Source organism: Stigmatopora nigra, chromosome 17, assembly GCF_051989575.1.
Source record: "Stigmatopora nigra isolate UIUO_SnigA chromosome 17, RoL_Snig_1.1, whole genome shotgun sequence".
In the NCBI taxonomy this organism is placed as follows: domain Eukaryota; kingdom Metazoa; phylum Chordata; class Actinopteri; order Syngnathiformes; family Syngnathidae; genus Stigmatopora; species Stigmatopora nigra.
In genome coordinates, this window is record NC_135524.1 from 1,607,026 (window position 1) to 1,632,457 (window position 25,432).

The following is a 25,432-nucleotide window of genomic DNA, read 5'->3' on the forward strand; positions in this document are numbered from 1 at the left end:
CGGAATCCATTTTTAAAGCAACCCGCTTCACCATGCTGGCACCCGATTGGTCGGCATGCTCAACCAATGGCAGCAGCGCCTCTGCGTTGTTGCTACGCCTCTTTCTGCAACCGCTTGTCAAAGCTTTTTTGCCTTTTCACGGAGTTCCCGTGGAGTTTTCACGGAATATTGACCAAGTTTTCACGTCAACATGTTCACGCTCGTCCTGAGCACCACTTTAGCGACTTTGCTAACCCTCCTTTTCTACCAGAAAACACGACATCCTTTTTTTTGGCAAGATTTCAAATACTACGCCAAACTGGGGATGTACAGAAAGTCTTTGCAAAGTCGCATGCAGCGTGGAGTCGTCACTTTTTTGGACTGCTTTCTCCTCCGGGCGAGTGAGAGTCCCGACAAGCCTTTTATTCTCTTCGAAGATGAAAAATGGACGTACGGGGATGTGGACCGGAGAAGCGAGAGCTTGGCCAACGCTTTCGGGGACAAGCCTGGGGAGGGAGGCGGTGTCGTGGCCCTGTTGATGGGCAACCAACCGGACTTTGTTTGCGTGTGGCTGGCACTTTGCAAATTGGGCTGTCAAGTAGCCTTTCTCAATACTAATGTTAAAGCAAAAGCTCTCATTCGTTGTATTCATAGCTGTGGGGCCAAGACGCTTGTAGTGGGTTCAGGTATTGTCCTCACTTTTTTTGCCTTTCTCTATTTTTGACATCACTTTTTAGCATTTTTTTCTACACCCTTACTTTACCGTCTCTCTCCTTCCCTTTTAGGTTTGGACTTTTTATTGGAGGAGATGCTACCGGACCTCCAAAAGGACAAGATATCAATTTGGACAGTGCATCCCTCCTCCTTCCCACAGGACGTGGTCACCTCCCTCCATCAGGTTGCAAGCACGTCCAGCGACATGCGACGGGGGCCCCCCCGGGTTGACATCATGTCCAATTTCCTTTACATATTTACATCGGGAACCACAGGTAAACCAGTTATAAAATATATATATTTTTCCAATTGATGTAGTGATGCTGCCGACCTTTTCTCTCTCTGAACCAGGTTTCCCAAAGGCGGCCCGCGTGGGTCACATGAAGGCCATCGCCAGCATGGCCTTCTTTCACATGTGCGGCGCCACATCAGACGACGTCATCTACATCAGCCTTCCTCTCTACCACATGTCCGCTTCCCTGTTGGGCATCGGTGGTTGCATCCAGCTCGGTGAGTTCAAAAAAAAAGTAGCCCAAACTTTAACTTTTGAGTAGTGTTACTTCAAAATAATGCTATAATAACATCATCAGTAATTAGAAAAGATTTGTTTTTCCTTTAAAATGTTATGTTTGCAGCACAATGTCATCTAGATGAACTTCAATTGTTCTTTTGTACTCTCACATATCCAGGATCAGCCCCAAAACAGTACAAATATCATCAACTTGGCTTTTCTTAACCATTTTCTTTTTCTCTTTATGGCAGGTGCAACTTGTGTGTTAAAAAAGAAGTTTTCCGCCAGTCACTTTTGGAAGGACTGCGTCAAGTACAACGTGACCGTGGTTCAATACATCGGAGAGCTTTGTCGATATTTGGTCAACCAACCTGTGGTGAGATAAACGGCCTCATTCTCCTCTTGCCATCTTATTCAGACAAAGAAATACCATTTTTGGAAATGATCCGTGCAGGTTCCAGAGGAGAAAAGTCACCGCGTTCGTCTGGCGGCGGGAAGCGGCCTTCGCGCCGACGTGTGGAAGGCCTTCGCCCGTCGTTTCGGGAGCGTCACCATCCGAGAAGGCTACGGATTGACCGAGTCTAGCGTGGGCTTCCTCAACTACACCGATGAGATCGGACCTGTCGGGAGAGCCAGCTACTTCAACAAGGTCAGGTCGACAAAATATAACTATATAAATATTCGATTTTAAAATGGCTGCTTCTGTTCTACTTGCAGCTTTCGTTGCCATTTCACCTGCTGAGATACGACCCGCAAACGGGCGAGGTGTACAGAACAGCGTCAGGAAGATGTGAAGCGGCACGTGTCGGTAAGTCAGTCGACCAATCGGGAGCCGTGTGGCAAGTCCGTCGACCAATCGGGAGCCGTTTTGCAAAGAATGAGTCAGTCACCTTTTGGGACTTTGCCTCACTAGGTGAAGCCGGTCTTTTGGTGGCTCCCGTCACGGCGACCAGTCCCTTCTCGGGCTACGCCGGAAACCAGATCCAGTCGGAGAAAAAGTTGCTGAGGGACGTGTTTGAGGAAGGGGACGTCTATTTTAACACCGGAGACCTCCTGCTCCAAGATCACCGACAATTTCTTTACTTCCGTGACCGCCTGGGAGATACTTTCAGGTGATGCCAAATTGTATTTAAAAAACTAAATTGCAATAGATTCACAATACATGTTTTGTTATACAGATGGAAAGGAGAAAATGTGTCCACCATGGAGGTGTCCGAGGCTTTATGTCTTCTGGATTTTATTCAAGAGGCCAATGTTTATGGAGTCGCTATACCGGGTACTGTAAAAATGACTTTTTTTGTTTGTTTGGGTGACAATATGAAGCCCATCTTTAACTAAATCCAAAGCATTTGTCCTCTGTTTGACAGGATACGAAGGCCGAATAGGCATGACCGCCATTGTTTTAAAAGAAGAGAAGGCATTAAATGGGCCCAAACTCTACAAGCACTTGCTGGAAACTCTTCCAGCGTACGCCTGGCCTCGCTTTCTCCGAATTCAGGTACCAAAATGTCACCTTTTGAAACGCAGTCGCTCATTTGTACTGATTTTTATGTTTTTCAGACCTCCCTGGAAATGACTGAAACTTTTAAGCAACAGAAGGGAAAGTTAGTCCAAGAGGGATTCGACCCACAGATGACACAGGACCTTCTCTTTTTCTTAGATATTCAGCAGAAAGACTATCTTCCCCTCAATGTATCTCTCTATGAGGACATTGTGTCTGGAAAAATACAATTATAGTATTGGAGAGAATTAGCTGGTGATAATATGACAGTCAGAAGAGTTGAGCTCATTAGCATTTTATTTGCCATGTGTATAGCAGTAAAGTAGAGGATTATTCTATTTGTTTAATAATTTAAGAATATTCAAATGTCACTTGATATTGTTTCACAGGCAAAAACAGCAACATGTATATACACTCGTACACACAACTGTATTTTATGAGGATAGTAATGCTATTTTTTGTTCCCTATAAAAAGAATTACAATACTTTAGGTTATTCCTGGCCTTGTTTTGAACGTTTTCTTTGAATCCGACTTGCAGGAGCAAAGGAATTTTAGATTAAAATGTCCTTCTTTTCCTATGACAGTTCATTGTTTACACTTCTTGGCTGCAAAAGAGGCGACCAATCAGGAAGCGAACCGCTACTTCCATCAGTGGGTGGGGCCACCTCCGAGGAGACGTGGCAGCAAGTGACGTCATCAACGTGAGACTGCGTGTACACGGGCTATCGAGCCGACCCAGCTAACCGGTGAGTATTCATGTCATATTTACACTTTGGTGTCCACTTAATATACAAAAACGCGTATTTGCTATAAGTTTGAGTGAACTTAACCAGCTTTTACGGAAGTCAATGTTGCTTGGACTTCTTAATCAAGAACCTAATACACATGTACTGCACAGCTGATTCGAATAGTAGTAATTGCTTCTGAAATGAAAAAAACTTTATTAGCAAGATTTTGGCCCTGGTAGATAACTACCAAATGAAGCTGGCTGTGCCAAGGATTTTATAACATTAGCTGTATTTACAATCAACCATTTATTTACATGGGAGTGCCAACAATTCATACAGACAGCCTTGTTTTTGTGGTTGTTTTTGTTAGGTTTGTTTTTTGTGCTGCGTGGACGTTGAAGGCCAATGAGATGATGGAAGAAAGCGGGATTGAGACCACCCCTCCAACTAGCCCGACTCCCCCAGTAATTCCTGCCGTTTTGAGTAGCCCTCCACCAATGAACATGGGTAAGGCAACTGTACAAATCAAGTACAAAGTCCATAACAAAAAGGTCACAATCATCACAATCATGTGTTTGAATATCTTGGAATCAGATAAATGGAGCCACCGTGCTTCAAATGTTGTTAGGGAATCTAAACTGCATCTATTCTTTTAGGAATAAAAGCAACAATGTGTGTTTCAGCTCCATCCAGCCATCCTTTCACCATGGCCGCCACCTCAGCATCCATGAATTCGCCACTCATCGCGGCCTCGGGGTTTAGCGGTCCCGTGACTCCAGCATCCGTCTTTCCTCCTCCTCCTCTGTCTTCGCTCGCCAGCCCCTTCGGCCCCAACGTCGCCGTCTCGGCTCCTCCCCCGGCCTCTTTCGCCGGCCCGCCTCCCATCGGGCCTCCCGCCGGACCTCCTATTTCCAGCTTCTCCATGAGCGCGGGCTACGACATCACGCGGGGTCACGCGGGTCGGACGCCGCAAACGCCGTTGATGCCGTCATATTCCAGCCCCACCTCCATTCCGGGTAAGTTCGTTTAAAGATGATGGGGAAAAAAACACACAACAACAAGACATAGTGGATGTCATAATCCAATGTAGCTTTTAATTTCTCATGACCTTCCATGACCTTCATCCTCAGGTGTGGTGTCCAACCCTATGGTTCAGCAGCCTGTTGTGTCTGGAGGTCTGGCAGATGTCAGATCCGCCATCACCTTCCCTGAGGAGCAGGACGATCCCAGAGCATTTCAAGACCAAGCTGGGGGAGGAATCTGGGGCTTTTTCAAGGTACAACCTATCTTCCGGCTCCTGAAAAACTATACATTCTCCAACATGATGGCTGCATCCTTTTTTTTCAGGGCGTGGCTGGGAACCCAGTGGTCAAAACGGTCCTGGACAAGACCAAGCATTCGGTGGAGTCCATGATCACCACTCTAGATCCCGGCATGGCTCCATATATCAGTAAGCGTAGCAGTTTCTCGCAGTGATGTATGCTGATATCAAAATAGTGGAGACGGGTAGTAAACATGGATTGCATCTAAGGATGTGTGTTCTTTCCCCACAGAATCTGGAGGAGACATTGACATTGTGGTGGCTTCCGATAAGGAGTCCCATGTGGACGCCGTGCGAGATGCTTTTCAGGAGGTTTTTGGGATGGCCGTGGTCACAGGGGAAATGGCTCCGTCCAATATTGCCCCGCAACCCGTGGGCTACGCCGCGGGACTCAAGGTCTGGTCACTCTGTTTTTTAGTGTAAAATATTCCGTCATCTGGCGTCGTTTAAGGACCACAATGTAACGCTAGCCAACTAAAAAGACAAATCTTTTTCAAATGTCTTGAATTCTTTTGTCCTGCAGGGTGCTCAGGAGCGCATTGATAGTTTGAGAAGATCAGGCGCCATCCACGAGAAGCAGCCCGTGGTCTCCATGGAGAAATTTATCGCCGAGCTCTTCCCCGAGAAGTAAGACACACTTTTTTTTTGAAGCTGCTTAAATACACGTACACTCCCTGACGTGTCAACATAGTCGTAAAGGCGCACCGATGGCCACATTTGTACAAACATTCCTGAAAGTGGCGCTTTTGTCTTCTAGGTGGTTTGACATAGGCTGTTTGATCCTAGAGGACCCTGCTCATAACACCAAAGTGGAAGTCTTCACCCAGGCCACCCCAGTGGCGCTCCATTATGTCCAGCAGGTATTCCATTTGTTTTCAAAATCTCCAATTTAGGGCCCAACGCTACACGCTAATAGCCAAATGAGTAGCTCAGTATCAACAAAAAGTCCAAGAAATCAATATTCCTTCATTTTCTGGACCGCTTATCCTCACAAAGGTCACGGGGGTGCTGGAGCCTACCCTTAATGGGTGGCCAGCCAATGGCAGGGAACGAGGAGACAAAGGACAACCAATCACAGCTCAGGATAGGCAATTTAGAGTGTTAGCCAGCTAGCTTAGCATCCATGTTTCAACTCTGCACATTGAGGACCCAGCTGGGATCGAACCCTTGACCCCAGAACAGTAAGGTCGTCAGAGTTTGGGGAGTAACATCTGCTAAATAGACTTTTTTTGTGCATACGCAGGCGCAGTCGCTCACCCCGCCGGACTACAGTCTGGGTTGGTCCGGCCTTCTGGTTCCGATTGGCCAGGTCTCGGAAGGCGGCCCCCACGACGCCGACGGGACGGCGTGGCTGGAGGCCACCACGGGGATGACGCAACGGCAGATGATGTACGGCGCCGCCAAAGCCTTGGCTGGAATCTACAAACGGAGGCTGGCGCCCAGGACTCAATGAGGCTCCGCCCACTCGCTGCCCTCATTTGGAGACATTTTTAAAAGAGCAAAGCATCTTTATTAGCATTCCAATTCTTTAACTGGATTTGACTTGTGCATATTGTAACAAAAACAACAACAAAAAACATATATTAGGGCATTGATTCTCGACCTGTCAGCCATTTTCAGATGGCATATTGCGATTTTTATGAAATATTAGGTGAGGCCTTTTGGTTCTGTGTTGTTATTGGATGTCCTGACTGTGTTCTTCTTCAATCTACCTAATCACCCAAGCCGAGATTTGTGTGGTGGTGGCCAAAGATGACAAAAAAAAACCTGAATGCCTTATAGTACACTATATGAAGGATCATCTCTAAGAATAAAAGGAATTCAACTAAAGAGTTGTCTGGAAATCTAATTCATTCCAAGGAAAACAATATACTATTCACTCTCTCTCTCTTTGTACATTGGTAAATAAAACTTATTTATCGCTCCCCCAATTGTCAAAGAATACCTTGTTCTATTATTCCCAATTCTGTTTGTTTATGGCGCTAAATGACCATCATAAACCATGTCAATAAAACAACACGAAATAAAGGGGATGCTTCTTTGCAAAACACGTTGTTTTCGTCATCCTTGAAGGGTACGTTCAATTTTAAACACAATAGGAATTCGAACGAGCTGTAACATGACTCCGCCCGTCCTATAAGTACCACCGGTGGAAAGAGGTATTAATTTTTAAACGTACCCCACGAAACTGAAAGGAAAAACGCGTCGTGCTTTGCCATTGGTCCGCTTCTTAGTGACGTAGTGTTTCTTTGAGTAGCCACCTGTCTTCATCATTTGGAGGACTCGTGCCTAAGAGTCGCGTCCATAAGGCACAAGTCGAGAAGTTTGCTATCAAAAGTTGTTTTATTCTATCTCATCCTAATCATGAGTAGCATGACGGTATCCGGTAACGGCCAGAGAAGCACGTGCCGAGGGAACGTCCAACACAACTCCAAAAGATACACCAGATTGCAAGAAAAACAGCATCTGGGGAACCTTAACGACCGCCTGGCCGTTTACATCGATCGGGTTCGAAATGTCGAATCGGAGAAAGATAAGATTAATTTGGAAATGACCAAAATCGAGGAGGTGAAGAGCCGACAGTTGTGTCGCAAAATCGCCGCCTACGATACCGAGTTAGCTGATGCCAGGAAGAGTTTGGACGATTCGTCCAAAAATCGAGCCTGGCTGCAGATTGAATTGGGAAAACTTAAATCGGAACATGAGGAACTTTTACAGAGGTAAGTCATTAAACATATATAAACTTGAATGGGACGAGTGGGCGGGGCAGGTGGGTACTTGAGTAGCGACATATTCCTTAAAAATGTGATTCAGGTAAAAAAAAATACTTGCGTAAACTTAACTGTGTTGTTCCAAAAAATCCCAGTCGTTATAATAACCAAAATAAAAACATCAAAGTTCATCCCGTTACGTGGAGGAACAAAAATGTTGTTGTCAAGGGTGACGTTTAAATTTACACAAGTTTTGGGTTGCAAATACGGGGGGATCCAGAACCCCCCTAAAAGCACCCTTTAAGATTTTTAAAATTAAATAAACGGGGCTATAATTATAATTAAGTCTAAACATGTTTACTCAAATAATAAAAATGTGTGTATATATATATATATATATATATATATATATATATATATATATATATATATATATATATATATATATATATATATATATATATATATATATATATATATATATATATATATATATATATATATATATATATATATATATATATATATATATATATATATATATATATATATATATATATATATATATATATATATATATATATATATATATATATATATATATATATATATATATATATATATATATATATATATATATATATATATATATATATATATATATATATATATATATATATATATATATATATATATATATATATATATATATATATATATATATATATATATATATATATATATATATATATATATATATATATATATATATATATATATATATATATATATATATATATATATATATATATATATATTATATATATATATATTATATATATATATATTTATATATTATATATATATATATTATATATTATATATATATATATTATATATATATATATATATATATATATATATATATATATATATATATATATATATATATATATATATATATATATATATATATATATATATATATATATATATATATATATATATATATATATATATATATATATATATATATATATATATATATATATATATATATATATATATATATATATATATATATATATATATCATAAATATATGGCACTGTTAATTAAGTATATAAGCAAAACCCACATATTTAAAATAAGTAGTGATTATAGTTTTTTTTCCAACAGGTGTATTCCCGACTGTAAAAAATAAATAAAAAAAAATGTTGATTGCCCCCATACCGACAGTCAATATCATGGTTTTCATTTTGGTTTGCTATATTCATTTTTGAAATTTTATTTCTCCAGCTACTATAAAAAAGCATCCGAAGTGTCCGGATCAAACGTGCGTCTGAAGGACCTGGAAGCTCAGCTCAACTCCAAAGAGGCCCTGCTTGCCACTTCCGTGACCGAAAAGACCATCTTGGAGGCCAACATCGCCGAACTGCAGGAGGAAATACGCGGGGTTGGAAACATTTTCAATCTTTGACCACATTTTCAATGTCAAATGGTTCCTGGTTGCCAGTTATACTCATGAAATGGTGTCCTTTTCCCAGTTAAATTCCGTCCTGGCTCAAACCAAGGAAGAGCTGGCCAACGAGTTGCTGATTCGGGTGGACTTGGAAAACCGCCTTCAGAGCTTGACGGAGGAGATGGACTTTCGCAAGACCATGCATCAGGAGGTAAACATTTCCTGCTCCTTCCTCAAACAAAAAAGGCGCCATTAAATGCCATTTCCTTTGACTCCCTGGTGGTGGCGTGACAGGAAGTCAAGGAAGCGTGCCAGCGCTTTGAGACGTGCCTGGTGGAGGTGGGGAGTGGGCACAAGGAGGAGTACGAGTCCAAATTGAGTCTGGCTTTGACGGAGATGAGGTTCCAGAATGAGGAGCAGATAAGGATCTACAAAGACAGCATGGAGAGCACTTACACCGCTAAGGTACGTTCTTTTTTGGAGAGTGAGGTGACCAAAAAGTCAAATGTGTGACTGATGGAGTGACTTAACTTCCTACTTGTTCAGTTCAGGAAGAAACGAGCTCAGCTGGCTTCCTTCCTCTTTTAACTCTAGAAAACGTTGACTTTCTTTGTCTCCCAAGATGGACAACGTGCGCCGGCTGTCCGAGATGAACGGAAATTCGGCCAGCATCGCCAGGGAGGAGCTACGTGAGTCCACCTTGAGGGCCGTCAGCCTCACCGCTCAATTGGAGGGACTGCAAAAGGAGGTGAGGGGGGTTTAAAAAAGTGTTTGGATGCGGCCGGAATGAATGATTTTTCACTTGTTTGATCAAGTGCACAATTGCTCCATTTCCATTGGTCCGTTGGCTCCTCAATGGCACCGACCAATGAGTGAAGAGGTCACCTAAAAATGCCCCGAGATCAGCAGGAATCAAAAGAAATTATGCTAAACACCGTCCTTTTTGACCTTTTGACCTTCCCCCACCCGGACAGGCTTGCGGTTGGCGCGATCGCATCGCCGAACTGGAGGTGGCGTTGGCTCAGGAGAAAGACGCCCGCCGCAAACTCCACTTTGAGAAAGACAGCGAAGTGGCCCAGATTCAGAAGCAGATGGAGCACCAGTTGAATGAATACGAGCAGCTCCTTGACGTCAAATGCGCCCTGGACATGGAAATCAATGCCTATCGCAAACTCATCGAGGGAGAAGAAGAAAGGTGACGGAAGCCGGCCACCGATTGGTCAATCGTTCCCGGGCCCTCAACCGCTTCACCCTAACTGTGTTTCCCCCTCAGATTGAAGCTGTGCTCCAGCCATTCCTCCCGCGGAGACGCCGCTTCGGTTTCCAGCAGCAGCCGAAGCGTCCGCGGTGGCGGCGCTCACGGCAAAAGGAAGCGCATCGAAGTGGAGGAACAAGAAGCCAGCAGTTCCGTCTCCATCTTTGCCCACTTTGCCTCGGCCACTGGTGCCGTGGTCATCGACGAGATTGACGCCGAGGGAAAGTTTGTCAGCGTCCATAACACGGGCGATAAGGTACAAAAAAAGATGATAGTTATTATATTTGTTATTATATTTGGGGGCGGAGTTACTGAGCCTTTGTGGTTTTAGGACCAGGCCATGGCGGGCTGCGAGGTCGTGAAAACCATCGGAAATGTCAGCGCCACTTACAAATTCACACCCAGGTACACCTTGAAGGCCGGACACAAAGTCACGGTAAGAAGACGTTAAAATTGAGCTATTACTGTATAGCGTTTTAGCTAGCGTAGCATTGAGCAGAATAGGATTTAAGTGCAAAGTGTCGGAAGCGGGAAGGCTCAAGGAGTCGTGTCTCCGGGCAGATTTGGGCGGGGGACGCCGGTGTCAGCTCCAAATCCCCCACGGATTTGGTTTGGAAGGACCAGGCCTCCTGGAGACCCGGGGAGAGCGTCCTCGTGGTTTTGGTCAACGCTAAAGGGGAGGTGAGCCCACTAATTTGGCTCATTACCATTTAAAAACGCCATTTTGTGTTTACTATTGTGTGTATTTCAGGAGGTGGCCAAAAGAAGGACGGCAGATGACGACAATGTGGAGGAATTTAGTGCTCTGAATGAAGAGTTTGTTAAAAATGACCCTCCTCAACAAAATGTGAGTCAAACCTGAATTATTTTTTTTTTTTTTGGTTGGTTTTGACATGTTTTGGGTTTTTTTGGGCTCAAAAAAAAATAATGCTGAGAGATGAGCTTGGCTCGGATCAAAATAAAAATGGAATCTTGTTATTAATTTCTGTATGAAAAGCTCCTCCCATTGCCATTTGATTGACAGACTGTAAATGTTAGTGTTTCTGTTAGTTTTTAACGAAGAAAAGTAATGGTCAATGACAAAATATACTTCATGTATTTATTTATAATTCAGAACAGTACCATTTCTGTCCACTGAGTGTCGTCAAAATATAAAAAGTTGGAACATTTCGCCTCCAAAACTATAACCATTTGGACATTTTTTACCTATTTTTTTGTTTCTTACTGACCAAAAGTGAGTAAATTATAAGTACTACTTTCTTCTCTGCAGGATGTTCCTCAAAGTGGCCAGAGAATCTGCTCCATCATGTGATGACACTCCACATTTTGGATTTTACTTGACACATTTCTTCAATACCTGCAGGTTGCTTTTATTGACATTTATCTGTTTTATCACCATGTATTTTTAAATTATGAATACCTGTTTTCAAAACGAGTTCATGTCATTTTTTTGACAAGGGATTGAAATGACTCCAATATTTGACATAATGTCAACTTTTAAAGAGGTAAGCAACTCAAAATGAAGGTATACCATCCGAATCTATTGATTTTAAATCATAAAGTAAAAAGGGGGGATTTAATTGGTTAGTTGAGGGTCCAATTCTAAAAGCCTTGTATTCAAGGTAGGATAAGAAAAAAACTCTTTACAAGCTTTAACTACCACTAACTTATTATCTTAGTCTGAAGTAATTAAAATACTTTGTTTTTTGTGTCTTACAGTGTAAGCTATGGCAGTTTTTGTCGTTTGAAATAAATCTTTCTTGCAATATTGTAGATTTTATTAATTTTTTTGTTAGTAGGACTATGTTGCGGTCAACTGTATTGGATCACTAGTCACAAATTGATTTTTTAATGATATAAAATGTATTCTGGACATGTTTTAGATACTGGATTAGACTGATGTGGTCCTGCGTGCTAGCAAGACCCGACAAGATGTATACAAACACATGTATTGGTCTTTTCCTGCCTTTCAATGACTGTTCTCGTTTACCCAGAATCTAACCACTTGATTAATCAGTCCGCATCATCATGGCCTCCGGGCTAGCACGTCTTCATCAATGAAAGCACTTTTATCAAGTTTTTCGTCACCAAAAACCAATGACCTATCTAACGGAAAATCAGGATTTTCCTTCTAATTATCATTTTCTGCTTAATTTACAGTATTCTGCCAATGACTTGTGTTGTAAAATGTCAATGTTCACGTCAGGAATAACAAACCTTTATTGATTATAACAGTAATGTCCTTGTGAGAACTATTTCATCACAGAAAATAACTGAATTTAGAGTTTGTGTTGGTGGAGGAATACATGGAAAACAGATAATCAAATGCGGTGATTTGACGATTTGATTCAGGTGTGTGGCGGAGGAATACATGGAAAACAGACGCGATGACGACAGAGGACCCTCCAGGACAGCAAACAGGAAACCGAATGTAAAGCCTGCTTTTATTTTGACACATTTCCGCTTTCACGCCGGCTTCTCGCAGGCGAAATGCGAAGATCCTATTGGTTGAGCGTCACGGTGACGGTCGATGTTTATCACATGGAGCGTGGACCTGGTGCGTGGTAGTAGACGGCACGGCTCGGCGTCTTCCTTCCTACCGACGGCTACAGAAATGCTCTCTTTGGGCTGTCTATCAGCTCTGGTCGTGGGTATTTTTTCCGCTCACTTCTTGCTTAGACTTTTTTTCCCTTACTTTTGGCACGACTTTTTCTTTCTGTTGAGCGTGGCTCGCTATGGGCTGAAACTAGAACTGTTCAAATTGACTTCGAGGGTGTGCACGGTCCTGGACAGGTTCATTGAACAGGCGCAACGCTTCCCCGACAAGCCTTTCCTCATTTACGAAGGGAGCATCCACACTTACGACGACATTGAGCGACGTAGCAACCGACTCGCCAATGTTTTCCACCGCAAAGTGTCCAAAGGCGACTGTGTCGCCCTGCTGATGAACAACGAGCCCGACTTCGTCTCCGTTTGGTTCGGCTTGGCCAAACTCGGCTGCCCCGTCGCCTTTCTCAACACGAACATTAAGTCCAAGGCGTTGTTACATTGCTTAAAATGCTGTGGAGCCAAAGCTTTGGTCGTCGGAACAGGTAAATATATCCTCTTATGTCGTTACGTGTAGCTAGAACTCGTCTCGTGTCATTTCGCTAGATAAGATAAGCGGTCACATAAGTGCCATTAAACGTAGAGGCAACATATATTTATATTTAATGTGGGTAAAAAAAGTCAAATTGTTTTATAACATGGTGATAGGTTGACGTTTGTTCATGTCGTTTTGCTAGAAATGCTAAGTAGACACAGCCGTATCATTAAACGTAATGGGACTAGATATTTAATTGGGGTCGAGGGGGGGGGGGTGAAAAAAGTTAAATACAGTTTTATAACGGGATGACAAGTTAAATTCTCGTTCATTTCGTTTCACTATTAAAGCTGAGTAATCACATAATTGTGTCGTTAAACTTAAGAGGCACAAAATATTTAATAAGGGTTAAAAAAAGTCAATTAAGTTTGACAAGTTGATTTTGGTTCAGTCCATGGCGCCAAAAGATGAAAGCCATTTCGCTAGCAGTCGCATAGCCATGTCAATAAACAAATAGGAACTAATAGCTTATGGGGGGGGTGAAAAAATATTCAAATTCAGTTTTCTAAAAGAATGACATGTTAACTTTCGTTCATTTCGTTTCGCTAGTAAAGCTAAGTTGTCACATAATTGTGTCATTAAACGAAAAGGCACGAACAAATCAATATGGGTTTAGAAAAGGTCAAATAAGTTTCATAACAGGATGACAAGTTGACTTTGGTTTACCCCATGGCGCCAAATTATAAAAGCCAATGCTGTTGCAGCGCCTACTAAAGGCCAAGAAAAGCATGGCACATTTCTAAATATGACAATATTTCGCTATCGAAACTGACTAAAGGTGAATATTGAGCCAATGTAAACAATGACTGACAAATGATCTTTAACAGCCAATCCCTCTCAGTTAATTACTGATAAGCGTGTCAGAAGATTGTATTCATAAACCTAATAATACACAATACAAAATGACTCGCGCATTACAATTGCTCCTATCAATTTGAGAAGTTTTTACATGTTTACAAAGTTCTCTGATGTTACATAAATATATTTAACTTTACTTGAGTAAAGAAAACAGTAGAGATCAACTACAGAAGGAAATGACCAGGTATTATTTTTGTGGTAGCATGATTTGGACACTGCTTAGCAGTTTCAAGTCAGTTTTAGTTGTAACAAACTTTTAAAAGTGAATTCACACCCACTTTGTGTGTTTGTCTACATGCCTAAAGGGTGAACCGGCTCTGGACAACATTCCAGGCAAAATAGTGCCGGCAACGGTGGCAAAAAAAATCTAAACGGTAGAATGTTGACAAGGTTTGTTCGGTGCAGGCTTTATTAAATTATAAAAATATGGACTTTCCTCTGCCAAACAGCTGTCAAAAACTGATCAGCCAAATTTCAATCAAGGAAAGATTACCGTGACGTGGATGATGGTATAATAATGTCAAAAGTCCATTTTGGAGTTAGGCTTAAAGTTCAAACTATAGGGTGCTTTATATAAAAACAGTTTGCTTCTGTCCTCAGGTTGTTGTCAGAATTGCAGCTTCTTCAGTCAATAAGAATTAGCGTGCCGTGACCATGTGACAGGAAAAGAGCACGGCTCAACAAAACAAGCGTGATGTTGGTTAAGAAAGCTGACCTCACAAACCCGTGCAATAGCATGACAAATGGAAAAGCTGGAATGGTTCACCACCTGTAACTGGCGTCTTTTGGCGTGACAATATCGGAAATATTTATCTGAGTATATATTCGGAAGGTTTTTACACATTATCGCTTTTCTCATTTGCCAAACTTTGCTCAAAAACTACAGTATTTTCCGCACTATAAGGCGTAACTAAGACTATAAAACAGTCGTCTTATATATGAATTAATATTGGTTAATCGTTGTTTGAAACTCCCTTTAGTGCAGCTCCTTTTACTTTAAAGTGCCTCCCATTTAAACTACTGCGTCTTATACAACAATACGCCTAATATGTGAACCAAATTCCAAGATTTGACACATTTGTATTCACTTCAATTAGAAACATTGCTTCTGTTGGTGGAGAAAAGGACTTTGACAACCCTACTGTAATACAATGTTTCATTTTTTTTTATTTTAGATTTGGTCGATTGTCTTCCCGGCATCGCCAACCAACTACGAGAGGACGAGATTCAAGTATGGACAATGAAAGGCAATTGTGGGGACATGGAAGCGGAATCATTGCCGAATCTCATAAACGCCGCCTCGGACAAACCTTTACCGGCTAGCTTACGAGCCACGACCTCTCTGAAATCTCCCACGCTCTACATCTTCACCTCTGGAACGACAGGTGAGCACGCACTGCCATTTTAAGATTCTATTGGACATTCTGACCGAGACCAATCTTGGTGTTCCCCCCGACAGGTCTTCCCAAGGCGGCCGTGATCACTCACCTCCAAAGTTTGAAAGCAGCGGGGGGATTTTGGGCATTTGGGCTCACCAAAAACGATGTCATCTACAGCCCTTTGCCGCTTTACCACAGCGCAGCTTCCTTGGTTGGCATAGGGGGCACCATTGAGCTCGGTGAGTGGACTTGATACCAAAATAGACATATTACCGTATTTTTTTTTGCATGTAGGCCGTATTTTTTCCTAGAAAAAAGATGATTGAATCAAGGATAAGGCTTATATGCGCATAAATTAGACTTGCACAAAACTGCATAGTGACAAAAACAAAAGGCCATAAGGCAAGATGGTATGGTCGTTTATTACAAAATAGAGAAAAGATAAACAGATATGCGAGAAAATATGGTCATTCAAAATGATGTCATGTGTACTCTCTTGAACGCAGTACAGGTTGCTCCAAAATACTTGCCATTTTTTGTAAACGGCACCCTATTTCACGAAAAAGTCAACGAACTCATCTGGTAGCGGTCACTATCCCGACAGATCTGATAAAAGGTTATTGTCCTCTGATATTTCATTGATTGATGTGAGCTAGAGAGTGCAGGCAGCTAGAGTTCAGGACATCCAACTCCACTATTTTGCAAATCTTTATTATTGCCATGACCCTAACACCGTCACTGTTTACGTCAATGACGTGAGTTATTGCAGGTGCAACGTGTGTGCTGAAGAAGAAGTTCTCCGCCTCACAATTCTGGAACGACTGTCGAAAACATCAAGTGACTGTTTTCCAGTATATTGGGGAACTTTGCAGATATCTCTGCAACCAGCCTAAGGTAACGATGTTTCATTTTTAACCTGTATTTTTCGGACGATAAGTCGCACCCGAGTATAAGTCGCACCCGAGTATAAGTCGAACCCGAGTATAAGTCTAATTTTCTTGGGAATTTTAGTTGCAAGGTCATTCAAAATCAATGGTAAGACTACAGGCCGAAAAATTTGTCGTGCGAGCAACCCCGAAGAACCGACGGCAGTTTTTTCAGAGCGTAAAATTGCTGGAAAAACCTGTTAAGCGACAGGAAAGCGCTCCCATGGTTTGACTGGTACACCCTGAAAGTCCTTGACGTGAATGTAGGACCGGTACAGGACAGGCTAGAAAGGGGACAGGGAAGTCAAACGTGGGACAAAAGCCAACAAGCGGTTAAAAGCCTTGAAAGCGGTCCATACACTCGATCATGTGCGTGCAAAACCAAGAGGGATTCCACCCGTTACCTCACGTGATTACTAGAAAGACTCAAGTGGATCACAGAGATTACAGGTCACTTTGCGGTCGTACATTTGGTAACGCAAAGATCAGTGTCCTAGTAAAGGTGTCCAAATTTCAAATGGTGCCGATTCCAAAATAGCAGTTACTCTGACTTTTAAACTCTATTTTTCTATTGGTGTTCCTATTCAGGTATACAGTAATCCCTCGATTATCACTTATCACGATTTCACTTTATTATATGTAACAGTAGTTTGTTGTACTCTAACCAAAAGTGCAACTACAGTATATCCACTTGCTTTCAGTCTCCCATCAGAACACATTTTGCGGGCAATTATTCTCGGAAGAAACGATCCAGTCTTTCAACAGTCCATAATCATCCATTGGCCAATCAATGGCGCCATCCCCGGCGAGCCAATGAAAACGCCTTTGTTTTCGTCCTCCTTTGCTCCTCCCACGGCGGACACCGACATGAACACACGTAATATGGTGGCCGAGATTCCTTCTTGATGCCGGGCTCAAAGTGCTCTTTGTCCTCTGTTCCTCGCTTATTTTGTCCAGTGGGCGAAAGCTTGGCCGTGTCACGTCCTCATTTGCGCGCCTCTTATTATCCGTAATGAGAAAAACAAGCTTTTACACACACGAATGACGCTTATCAAAAGACTTGGCTTTTCTATGTCTTGCTTTTTTGGGCAATTTATGAGATTGGAATTCTAAATAAGAATGTTAGACAATGCAAGATGTAGTTATGACTTGCTCAAGGCATTTTAAAAAAATATTTTTTTTGTCATATCCATTCATAATCCATCCTAATCAATTTGTACACATTTTTTTGTGTGGAAATACAGGTTAAAAGATTCTTAAGACTGCACTGGAACAAAAGAAAAAGTAGTTATAAGGGTTATCCTGATTTTTTGCGATTTGTCTCGTTAACTGCGATATTCGAGGGATTACTGTACAGCATGTGGCTGCACTTCCACTCCCATCCACTAGTTGGCAGCAGTCAATATTTCCCAACTCAAGTCTAATACAGTATATTTTAGTGGACAGCAATAATAAATCAAATAAAAAGAAATAATTTTCACATTTTGCTCCTTTTTTGTGTAGGAATGATCAAGCTGATGGTTTGACCTTCCCTTTTTTCTTCTCTTCTCAGACAGAAATGGACAAAGTTCACTCAGTACGGATGGGAGTCGGGAACGGCCTTCGTCCGGATGTCTGGCAAGAGTTCCACAGACGCTACGGGGAGATAAAAATGTGCGAGGTCTATGGCTCCACCGAAGGGAACCTCTGTTTCATGAATCACATTGGCAAGATTGGTACAGTGGGGCGTTCCAACTCCATCTACAGGGTAAGCTCATGTCTGCTAAAGTCGTCCATTTGTTTCTAAATAAATACACGGGAAATCTTTGACCCACTGGAAACAAAAGTGACAACTATTCAGTGTTGTTGTTGTGGTTAATTGAGCCAATTTTCTTACAATAACTGGCTGCACTTCTACCCCCATCCACTAGGTGGCAGCAGTCAATGTTTCTCAGCTCAAGCCTAATATCAAATTTAATTTAAAATTTAATTTAAAACTTAATATTGTGTTTTGTGAAGCTCCTGTTCAAGTATGACCTGGTCAAATATGACCCGATGACAGACGAGCCCGTGAAGGATCACAACGGTTTCTATCAGCGAGTTGCAAAGGGTAAGTTTGGGTTCGATGTCTATTCAAAGGCACTTTTATTTCCTCTAATATATTTTTGACGACTAATCTATTTGTTGTCTCGTTATTTCTCAGGTGAAACGGGGCTTTTACTTTCCAAAGTGAGTGCCCTGACTCCTTTCTTCGGCTACGCCGGAAACAAACGGCTGACTGAAAAGAAGCTGATAAGGAACGTATTTGTCGAGGGTGATACCTATGTCAACACGGGAGACTTGATGATCGAAGACCATCAAGGCTTCATCTCTTTCAAAGACAGAGTCGGGGACACTTTCAGGTAGACTCATTCGTCTTTGTTTGTTTTGACAAATAGACGCTTTGTCATCTTATACCGCCATTTTGGCTCAAAATTCAGGTGGAAAGGCGAAAATGTAGCAACAACAGAGGTGTCCGAAAACCTTGGCTCGGTTGATTTTATCCAAGAAGTCAATGTGTATGGGGTGGAAATACCAGGTTTGTTCACATAAAATTTACATTTATTGATTTTTAAGATACCGATATTGCAGAATGTGTAAAACCTGACCTGCTCATGTTTTTTTTTTTTGTTGATAGGTCATGAGGGAAGAGCTGGAATGGCTGCTGTGATTGTAAGACCAGGCTTTCAGTTTGACGGCCTTGCATTTTTTAAACACGTGGTGGCGGAGCTACCCACCTATGCGCGACCTCTCTTCGTGAGACTTCAGGTAAAGAACATGTGTATTTTATCGTGTATATGTCGTATTTAGCGCAAAAAAATAAAGACTTAATCAAGGGTACGTCTTATATGCGCATAAAATGCTGGTGACTGGTTCACAAACAAATGTCATTACGTCAGAACATGTCAGACACTCCTTTCAATCTCTCCACGATGAACTGAAGTGTGGCGTCCGGCCAGCTCATTATTCCACCCAGTGGCAGAAGGCAGGGTTTCAGGCGCCTCTTTGTGCCCACCGCCGTCGGACCATGCAACAGCACGAAAAAATCGCGCCTTCACAATAAAATAAGTCCATGCAGACACTTTTATGGCGGTTGGAAAGCACATTTATGGCAATTTTTCCCTGGGAAACAAAATAAAATCTTAACAAAGCGTTCCCAAATTGGACAAAGTCGTTCCTCTGAACTGGAGATCCAAATGACTATTTTCTTTCTGGTTTTCAGGCCGTGATGGAAATGACCAGCACCTTCAAGCAGCAGAAGTTCCAGCTCGTTCAGAGCGGATTTAATCCGTCCACCGTAGCAGATCCTCTTTACGTGTTGGATTACCAAGACCAGAGTTACGTGCCTTTAACACAAAGCGTCTACCAGAGTATCATTTGTGGGGACCGCAAGCTATAGGTAGGACTGCCCAACAGTGAGTGAGTATCATGACACAAAGCCTTGCTTTTTTGGGGGGGGGAGACGTTTTTCATAGTATTTCAATACATGTTGAAAATCTGGATGAAATTCTGGGACCTGCCACGACATTAAAGGGAGAATTCAAAATCATGAAGGAAAGTGCTCAACGTGGAGTAATATGTCAGTCCAAAATCATAAAAACTGAATCTACAAATGTACTTAATATATACCAAAGTGATTTGGAAGATGGCCACGCCCATTTTTTTGCGTTTTTGGTGGAAATAAACAGGCGACTGCACTTCTACTTGCGTCCACTAGTCAGCCCTGACAGGTAGTTACCATTCTTGAACGCGCGAGGGCGCTGTTTTACAGCTTAAATGCAATAATGTGTGCTATACTACATCCTCTTTGTCATATTTAAACCCTGCTTTAAGCAGGTTTGCACTAAAAACTGGGAAAACGATACAATGGAAGCTACATAATATTCAAACAAAACAAAATAACTGTTTACTTTAGTGATTGATGAAGAAAAAGGATGTAAATGTCCATTTCTAGGAGTCTTTTCCCCCCAAAAGTGATGTACAAAAATCACAAGCATTCTCTTTTGGGATTAACTTTCGGTTTGCCAATCGTATGGCCGGATATGAGGCAAGACACACCCCCTAGTCAATCTCCAGTGTGAGACCCTGACCCTTGTGGTTTGGAGATACTTGTCGGTTGCCTCAAAAGTCCCCCAGGAACCAGGCAAGGAACAATTTCTCACGCCAAGAGTTGGTCGAAATCATCTCCAAACGGCAGGGCAATCCTCCATAATTATTGGAGACACCTTCACCTGACATTTGAAGAAGTTAATGGCACTCTGTCTCCATGTGGTCTTCCTTTTTTGTGAAGAAACCGGTGGTTTCAGATTGCCAGGATAGAATAGGCACTGCAATTGTCCATCTTGTCTTCCACACTTTAGCTTGTAACAGATTTCAAATGTTTTAAAAGCAATAAATACATCTCAAATTGGACTTATGGTTGTTATTTAAAAAACAAATCTTTTAAAACATTTTGTAAAGCATATAATATACCAATCAGATGAGCGAAAATAGCAAAAAAAAAAGCAAATAATTGCACAATTGTGTCCACCATAACACAAGTAAACCTGAAACAATGTTTATATCTTGACATATAGTATTTAAAGATGTGTTTCTGTTTTAGTTTTGTGATCTAAACGCTGTACAGAAATGTACAGAAATGTCCAACTTTATGTATAAGTTAAAACTGCATTTCCAAATGTGTTTTAAAAACGCATTCCTTTCTGAAATGTTGTGTACTTGAATATCAACAAATACGAGTTAACAAAGTATGCACATTTTTCAGAAAATAGAAATGTGTATGTACTTTATTTGTATAGAAATGACTTTGCTACTGCAAAACCTCAAAGGTGCTTCAATGACTTTAATAGCTTTTTTAAGTTGTATTTAACATATTTGTTGTCCATTTCTTTATGTGCTGCTACGGGACTGCGACTTATACTAAGTTTTATGCAACAATTGAGTAGTTTTAACCTAATAATGACATACTTTGTTTTCAAAGTTCTGATGCAATATACTTCCTCGTGATTTAATATTGTGCTTTTTATTCCTAACGATTTACTTGGAATTAAAGGTTGACCATTTTTGCCTTAAACTTGTCTTCTTTTTCTTGTCCAGCAGGTCTTCAGAGGATTCTTTTGCTCACTCCCATGGCTAGTTCATCTGCTATTTGTTTTATAACCAGCAGAGGGCGCATCTTAGATGTCCATCTTTAAATGGTTTCATCATCATTAAACATAAAATAGATTAATCAAAGTATATATTCATAAAATCATGAACCAAGTAGTTAATAATACTGCCTACAAAAATATTTGTAGTTAGGACTGAATTAAGATGAAACTAATTCTTATTTTAAAATTTCAAATAGACTTTATAATACTAATAAACATAGAAAAGCATGGTTTGCCTGTTGATAATTTTAAGAAGATTTTTAGATGAGATTGTCATGGAAAATTTACATTTTTCTTATTTTACTCCATCTGTAAACTACATAGAACTATGAAAAAGTATTTTTCTATAGCTAAATAGAGAAAATAGCTCAATAACTTCAGTAAATGTCTTCAAAAGTAATACTGCGTTGTCACAATTGACCAGTATATTTTTCCAAACGAGCAAAACATGCTTATTGAAACTAAAATAATCAGGAAAGGATGAAAACAAAGGAGGCTCTGTACACATTTTGGGCCCTGCTCTGTTTACTATCCCCCTTTTTTCAACTTGTTTATCAAGTAAACCTTGTTTGGAGATTTAAATTTTAAATCCTAAGCTATACATTCAACCTTTTAAAAGTCAGGAACCAAAACTTCTCACTGTTTCTATAGGAATGTTTTCATAAAACCAAAAATACCTATTTTTTTACTGGATTACATTAAAAAAACTGGAAATTTGTCATGTTTGTCAAGCCCATGGTACTTTGATATTTAGCCAATAGTTTTTTTTGTATTTTGAACATAAACATTTACAGTAAATACAGCTATTGTCTGTTTGTGAAAAAGGAAGATAGGTTTAATTTCTGAATCGAATTGGATTTTTGTTTAATTTCCGAATTATAATCCACATTTATTCATATTGTGGCCCTCGGTGAGGATAATCCAGTATTTTCTGAGTTTTCAGGCCAGTAATTTGTCTTTAAATTCTCCTTATTTCAAGTACTTGCTACGCACAACAATAAGTAAATGTAATGTTCTGGTTAAGTATCACTTTTACTGTCCAGATTGCCTCCACTTGTCGTAGTTTAGAAAATATTTTCACCAGCATTTTATCTGTGTGATGGCAACCCACTTGTTTTGCCTCCACCTTCTTCACATGTTTGTTTTCTTTTCCAGTGCTGCAATGCTCGCTTCGGATGTGTGACCAGAAAAAATCATCCCCATGTGCTACGTTAGCCGCGGAGAACAAGCGCTAAAGGATCAAAAGGTAAACATAGTTGAAGCCTGAGAATGTAACCACTTTAAAAAGACTGGACACACTGTTACTTTTGTTATGTAAAGTTGACTTGGGGGACAAAAATGTGCCAACAAATTGCATTAATGTGTTCACGTCATAGTCACACTGCTATCATTTACTTTCAAAGAACCCTTGTTTCTTAAATCAATTCAATATTATTGTTTTTCTCACGTAATCAACAAAATTGTCATCTTTTTGGGGTCGATCTTACACAAACATACCATTTTTAAAGTTAAATTACTTTAAAACCTTATAAAATTATTTTACTTGAAAAAGTCATTTCATCTCATTTTCTGAGCCGCTCAGGGGGTGCTGGAGCATATCCCAGCTGACTTAGTGGTAAACACCCTCAATAGGTGGCCAGCCAATCGCACGGCTTGATACGACAAACAACCAATCACTCATAGCTAGCGTCAATTTAGCCTTTCTTTGGAATGTGGGAGTAAACCAGAGTACCCAGAAAAAAACTGCACATCCAAACTCCATACAGGTGGACTAACCTGGATTCGAACCCAAATCCCCCACCGTCAGACCGACTTGCCAACCACTACTCCACCGTGCCGCCTTTGAAATAGTCAATGAAAGCAAGTTTGACTTTAAATAGAAAGAAAATCTACACAAACTCCTCCCCTTTGCTATCAAAACAACAATTTCTATTGATAAATAACATACCAAAACACCCCCCTTTTAATAAATGGGTATCATGTAAACAAGAGCATTCTTAGCCATGCTTCAACAAGCGACTACCCATCAGCCCCCTGGGCCGTGTTTCCGGTTCTGCCAGTACTGGCTACTTAAGCTTCACGAGTCATTGAAGAAATAATAACTGGAGCGGAACTATATAATAATTCATACTTGACCATGCTGTGTTAAATTTAATACTTTTTCACAGGGAGGAAAATCAATGTAAATAGGTCAACACAACAATTTGGGGGGGATTTAAGTCATGTATGATGCCATTGATTTACTTGGGTAGTAACCTTGGTCTTAATAGTTTTAAAAAAGGTTTACAAACTCCTTTTTTTTAGTTTGAACATAGTTAGTCAGCCAGTGTACAATTCCGTCTTAGCCCCGGCAAGGTTTTTGCATTAGCCCACTGACTCCGCCTACTTATGAAACAACAGGCCCTTTTTATACGCTAGCTTGACGTAAGCTTAGCGAGCACTTTTGGAACATTTTCCGAATTTCTCAGCGGCTCATTAGCCTCTAATTCACTTTTTAGTCGGCAAATGGTCGTCTAGACTTTTGCCAAAAAAAACAGGCTAGCCCACCAAAGTTATTTTGCAGCTCCTTTACGTGGAAAATAGGCTAAAAATCTGTGGATGATAAATCTTAGTAGTCATGGGATGATTTATTTTCCACACCTGTCGGCCATGTTGTATTTTTTTTTTTTTGCCACTGTTCTTAAACAACTAACTTAACTTAACTTGTGTTTTCTAATTGCCACATTTTAATCCTATTTTTATTTATTTAAATATTTGTAAACTTGAACTTTATTCTCAAATAAGGGTGTCTTATTTTCCCAGCTAATTTTCCTTCACCACCTAGCTCTTGGTTAGCCACCATGCTAACAAACAGTTAGCACTATCGCCCCTATATCTCCTTCTAAATTCCTATTAACTAAACAGGTTTGGGGACATATACATATTTGGGAACATATACATATTTAGGTACATATACATTTTTGGTTTTAACTGCACTGTCGTCCAATGGAGTAACCATAAGACCCAAAAAACAACACAATTTTTAATAAAACCAATATGGCCAATCCTCAATTCAAGTGAAACTGGGACAAAAAAATCAGGAAATGCCTGAAATTCTGGACAACCGAGAGTAGGTTAGGAAGAGGAATGTTTATTTCGTAAGGCCAGGACAAACAATTGTTTGTATTCTGATGTTAGCGTCAATTTTTGTAGTTTTTGGATGGTGGATTACCCTAAAAAACTGACTGTAGGCTAATGTGTGTCCATGTGTTTAAAGATTCTACATGCTCGGGGTGCCATTTCTGTCCAAACATTTGACTGTAATGTGAGAAGTGTGCCACTGGTGAGTTATTTTTGTGACGAGCAAGTTCAAATATTCCAGCAGACCCTCGCAGCATCACCGAAATCCTCACCGAGGGAACGAGCAACGATGACCTTTGACCCCAGTCCACGTCAAGATGTTACTTTGTCACATATGCTGGGAATCTTGAAAGTAAACCTTGGAGCAGGTACGAATCTTTCATTTCATCTCTATTATTATTTTTTGTGTTTGTTTAAATAGTAGCCGCAACAAAGTCACCTTGTCGTCGGAGAACAGATTTAATAGCATGTTTTGGTGCGTTAAAAATTAGATAATTGTCATATAAGAGTAGTTCAAAAGCATTCTTTATTGTTTTAACTGGACAGATTATGAATATGGACTGATGTGATTTGCGATGATGTACTTTGAATGTTCCAAGATGATGTCTTTAGAAGAATAACGTTGGTTATAAACACTTGACAGTAAAGTGCTACTTC

General features: G+C 40.7%; 3 protein-coding genes across 7 annotated transcripts; all 3 read left to right on the forward strand.

The window, feature by feature from the left end:
- Window positions 1-35: 35 nt before the first annotated feature.
- Window positions 36-6,585, forward strand: LOC144210857 (protein PRRC1-like). Of its 5 annotated transcripts, none has more exons than XM_077737788.1 (11): window positions 36-665; window positions 765-968; window positions 1,045-1,203; window positions 1,456-1,580; window positions 1,659-1,853; window positions 1,922-2,012; window positions 2,118-2,316; window positions 2,383-2,480; window positions 2,572-2,702; window positions 2,765-3,941; window positions 4,118-4,266. In XM_077737788.1, exons 1-10 carry the CDS (start codon window positions 191-193, stop codon window positions 2,939-2,941), a joined length of 1,854 nt encoding a protein of 617 aa, XP_077593914.1. In that variant the 5' UTR covers window positions 36-190; the 3' UTR covers window positions 2,942-3,941; window positions 4,118-4,266. The 5 variants fall into 5 exon arrangements, with proteins under 5 accessions (XP_077593914.1, XP_077593915.1, XP_077593916.1 ...); XM_077737789.1 differs by having other exon boundaries at window positions 4,091-4,229; XM_077737790.1 differs by lacking the exons at window positions 36-665; window positions 765-968; window positions 1,045-1,203; ... (4 more) ...; window positions 2,383-2,480; window positions 2,572-2,702 and adding exons at window positions 4,565-4,710; window positions 4,782-4,884; window positions 4,988-5,151; ... (1 more) ...; window positions 5,513-5,615; window positions 5,999-6,585 and having other exon boundaries at window positions 3,448-3,941; window positions 4,091-4,450.
- Window positions 6,586-7,018: 433 nt separating this feature from the next.
- LOC144210379 (lamin-B1-like) lies at window positions 7,019-11,955 on the forward strand. The gene is made up of 11 exons (XM_077737021.1): window positions 7,019-7,475; window positions 8,765-8,921; window positions 9,013-9,138; window positions 9,222-9,392; window positions 9,550-9,675; window positions 9,902-10,122; window positions 10,201-10,438; window positions 10,514-10,618; window positions 10,744-10,863; window positions 10,934-11,029; window positions 11,453-11,955. The coding sequence occupies exons 1-11, from the start codon at window positions 7,120-7,122 to the stop codon at window positions 11,492-11,494; spliced, it is 1,758 nt and encodes a 585-aa protein (XP_077593147.1). The 5' UTR covers window positions 7,019-7,119; the 3' UTR covers window positions 11,495-11,955.
- Window positions 11,956-12,619: 664 nt separating this feature from the next.
- On the forward strand, window positions 12,620-19,941 carry slc27a6 (solute carrier family 27 member 6). Its single transcript, XM_077737019.1, has 10 exons — window positions 12,620-13,274; window positions 15,358-15,567; window positions 15,642-15,800; window positions 16,331-16,455; window positions 18,040-18,234; window positions 18,486-18,576; window positions 18,670-18,868; window positions 18,947-19,044; window positions 19,144-19,274; window positions 19,729-19,941. Exons 1-10 carry the CDS (start codon window positions 12,713-12,715, stop codon window positions 19,903-19,905), a joined length of 1,947 nt encoding a protein of 648 aa, XP_077593145.1. The 5' UTR covers window positions 12,620-12,712; the 3' UTR covers window positions 19,906-19,941.
- Window positions 19,942-25,432: the final 5,491 nt, after the last annotated feature.

What these genes read in the sequence shown, in the direction of transcription:
- LOC144210857 (XM_077737788.1), top strand. Translation starts at nt 191, where the DNA reads ATGTTCACGCTCGTCCTGAGCACCACTTTAGCGACTTTGCTAACCCTC. An exon ending in ATTTACATCGGGAACCACAG is followed by an intron (nt 969 to 1,044) that starts GTAAACCAGTTA and finishes TCTCTGAACCAG; the next exon opens with GTTTCCCAAAGGCGGCCCGC. An exon ending in TTATGGAGTCGCTATACCGG is followed by an intron (nt 2,481 to 2,571) that starts GTACTGTAAAAA and finishes TCTGTTTGACAG; the next exon opens with GATACGAAGGCCGAATAGGC.
- LOC144210379 (XM_077737021.1), top strand. Translation starts at nt 7,120, where the DNA reads ATGAGTAGCATGACGGTATCCGGTAACGGCCAGAGAAGCACGTGCCGA. An exon ending in TCCATAACACGGGCGATAAG is followed by an intron (nt 10,439 to 10,513) that starts GTACAAAAAAAG and finishes TTGTGGTTTTAG; the next exon opens with GACCAGGCCATGGCGGGCTG. An exon ending in AGGCCGGACACAAAGTCACG is followed by an intron (nt 10,619 to 10,743) that starts GTAAGAAGACGT and finishes GTCTCCGGGCAG; the next exon opens with ATTTGGGCGGGGGACGCCGG.
- slc27a6 (XM_077737019.1), top strand. Translation starts at nt 12,713, where the DNA reads ATGTTTATCACATGGAGCGTGGACCTGGTGCGTGGTAGTAGACGGCAC. An exon ending in ATCTCTGCAACCAGCCTAAG is followed by an intron (nt 16,456 to 18,039) that starts GTAACGATGTTT and finishes TTCTCTTCTCAG; the next exon opens with ACAGAAATGGACAAAGTTCA. An exon ending in CTATCAGCGAGTTGCAAAGG is followed by an intron (nt 18,577 to 18,669) that starts GTAAGTTTGGGT and finishes GTTATTTCTCAG; the next exon opens with GTGAAACGGGGCTTTTACTT.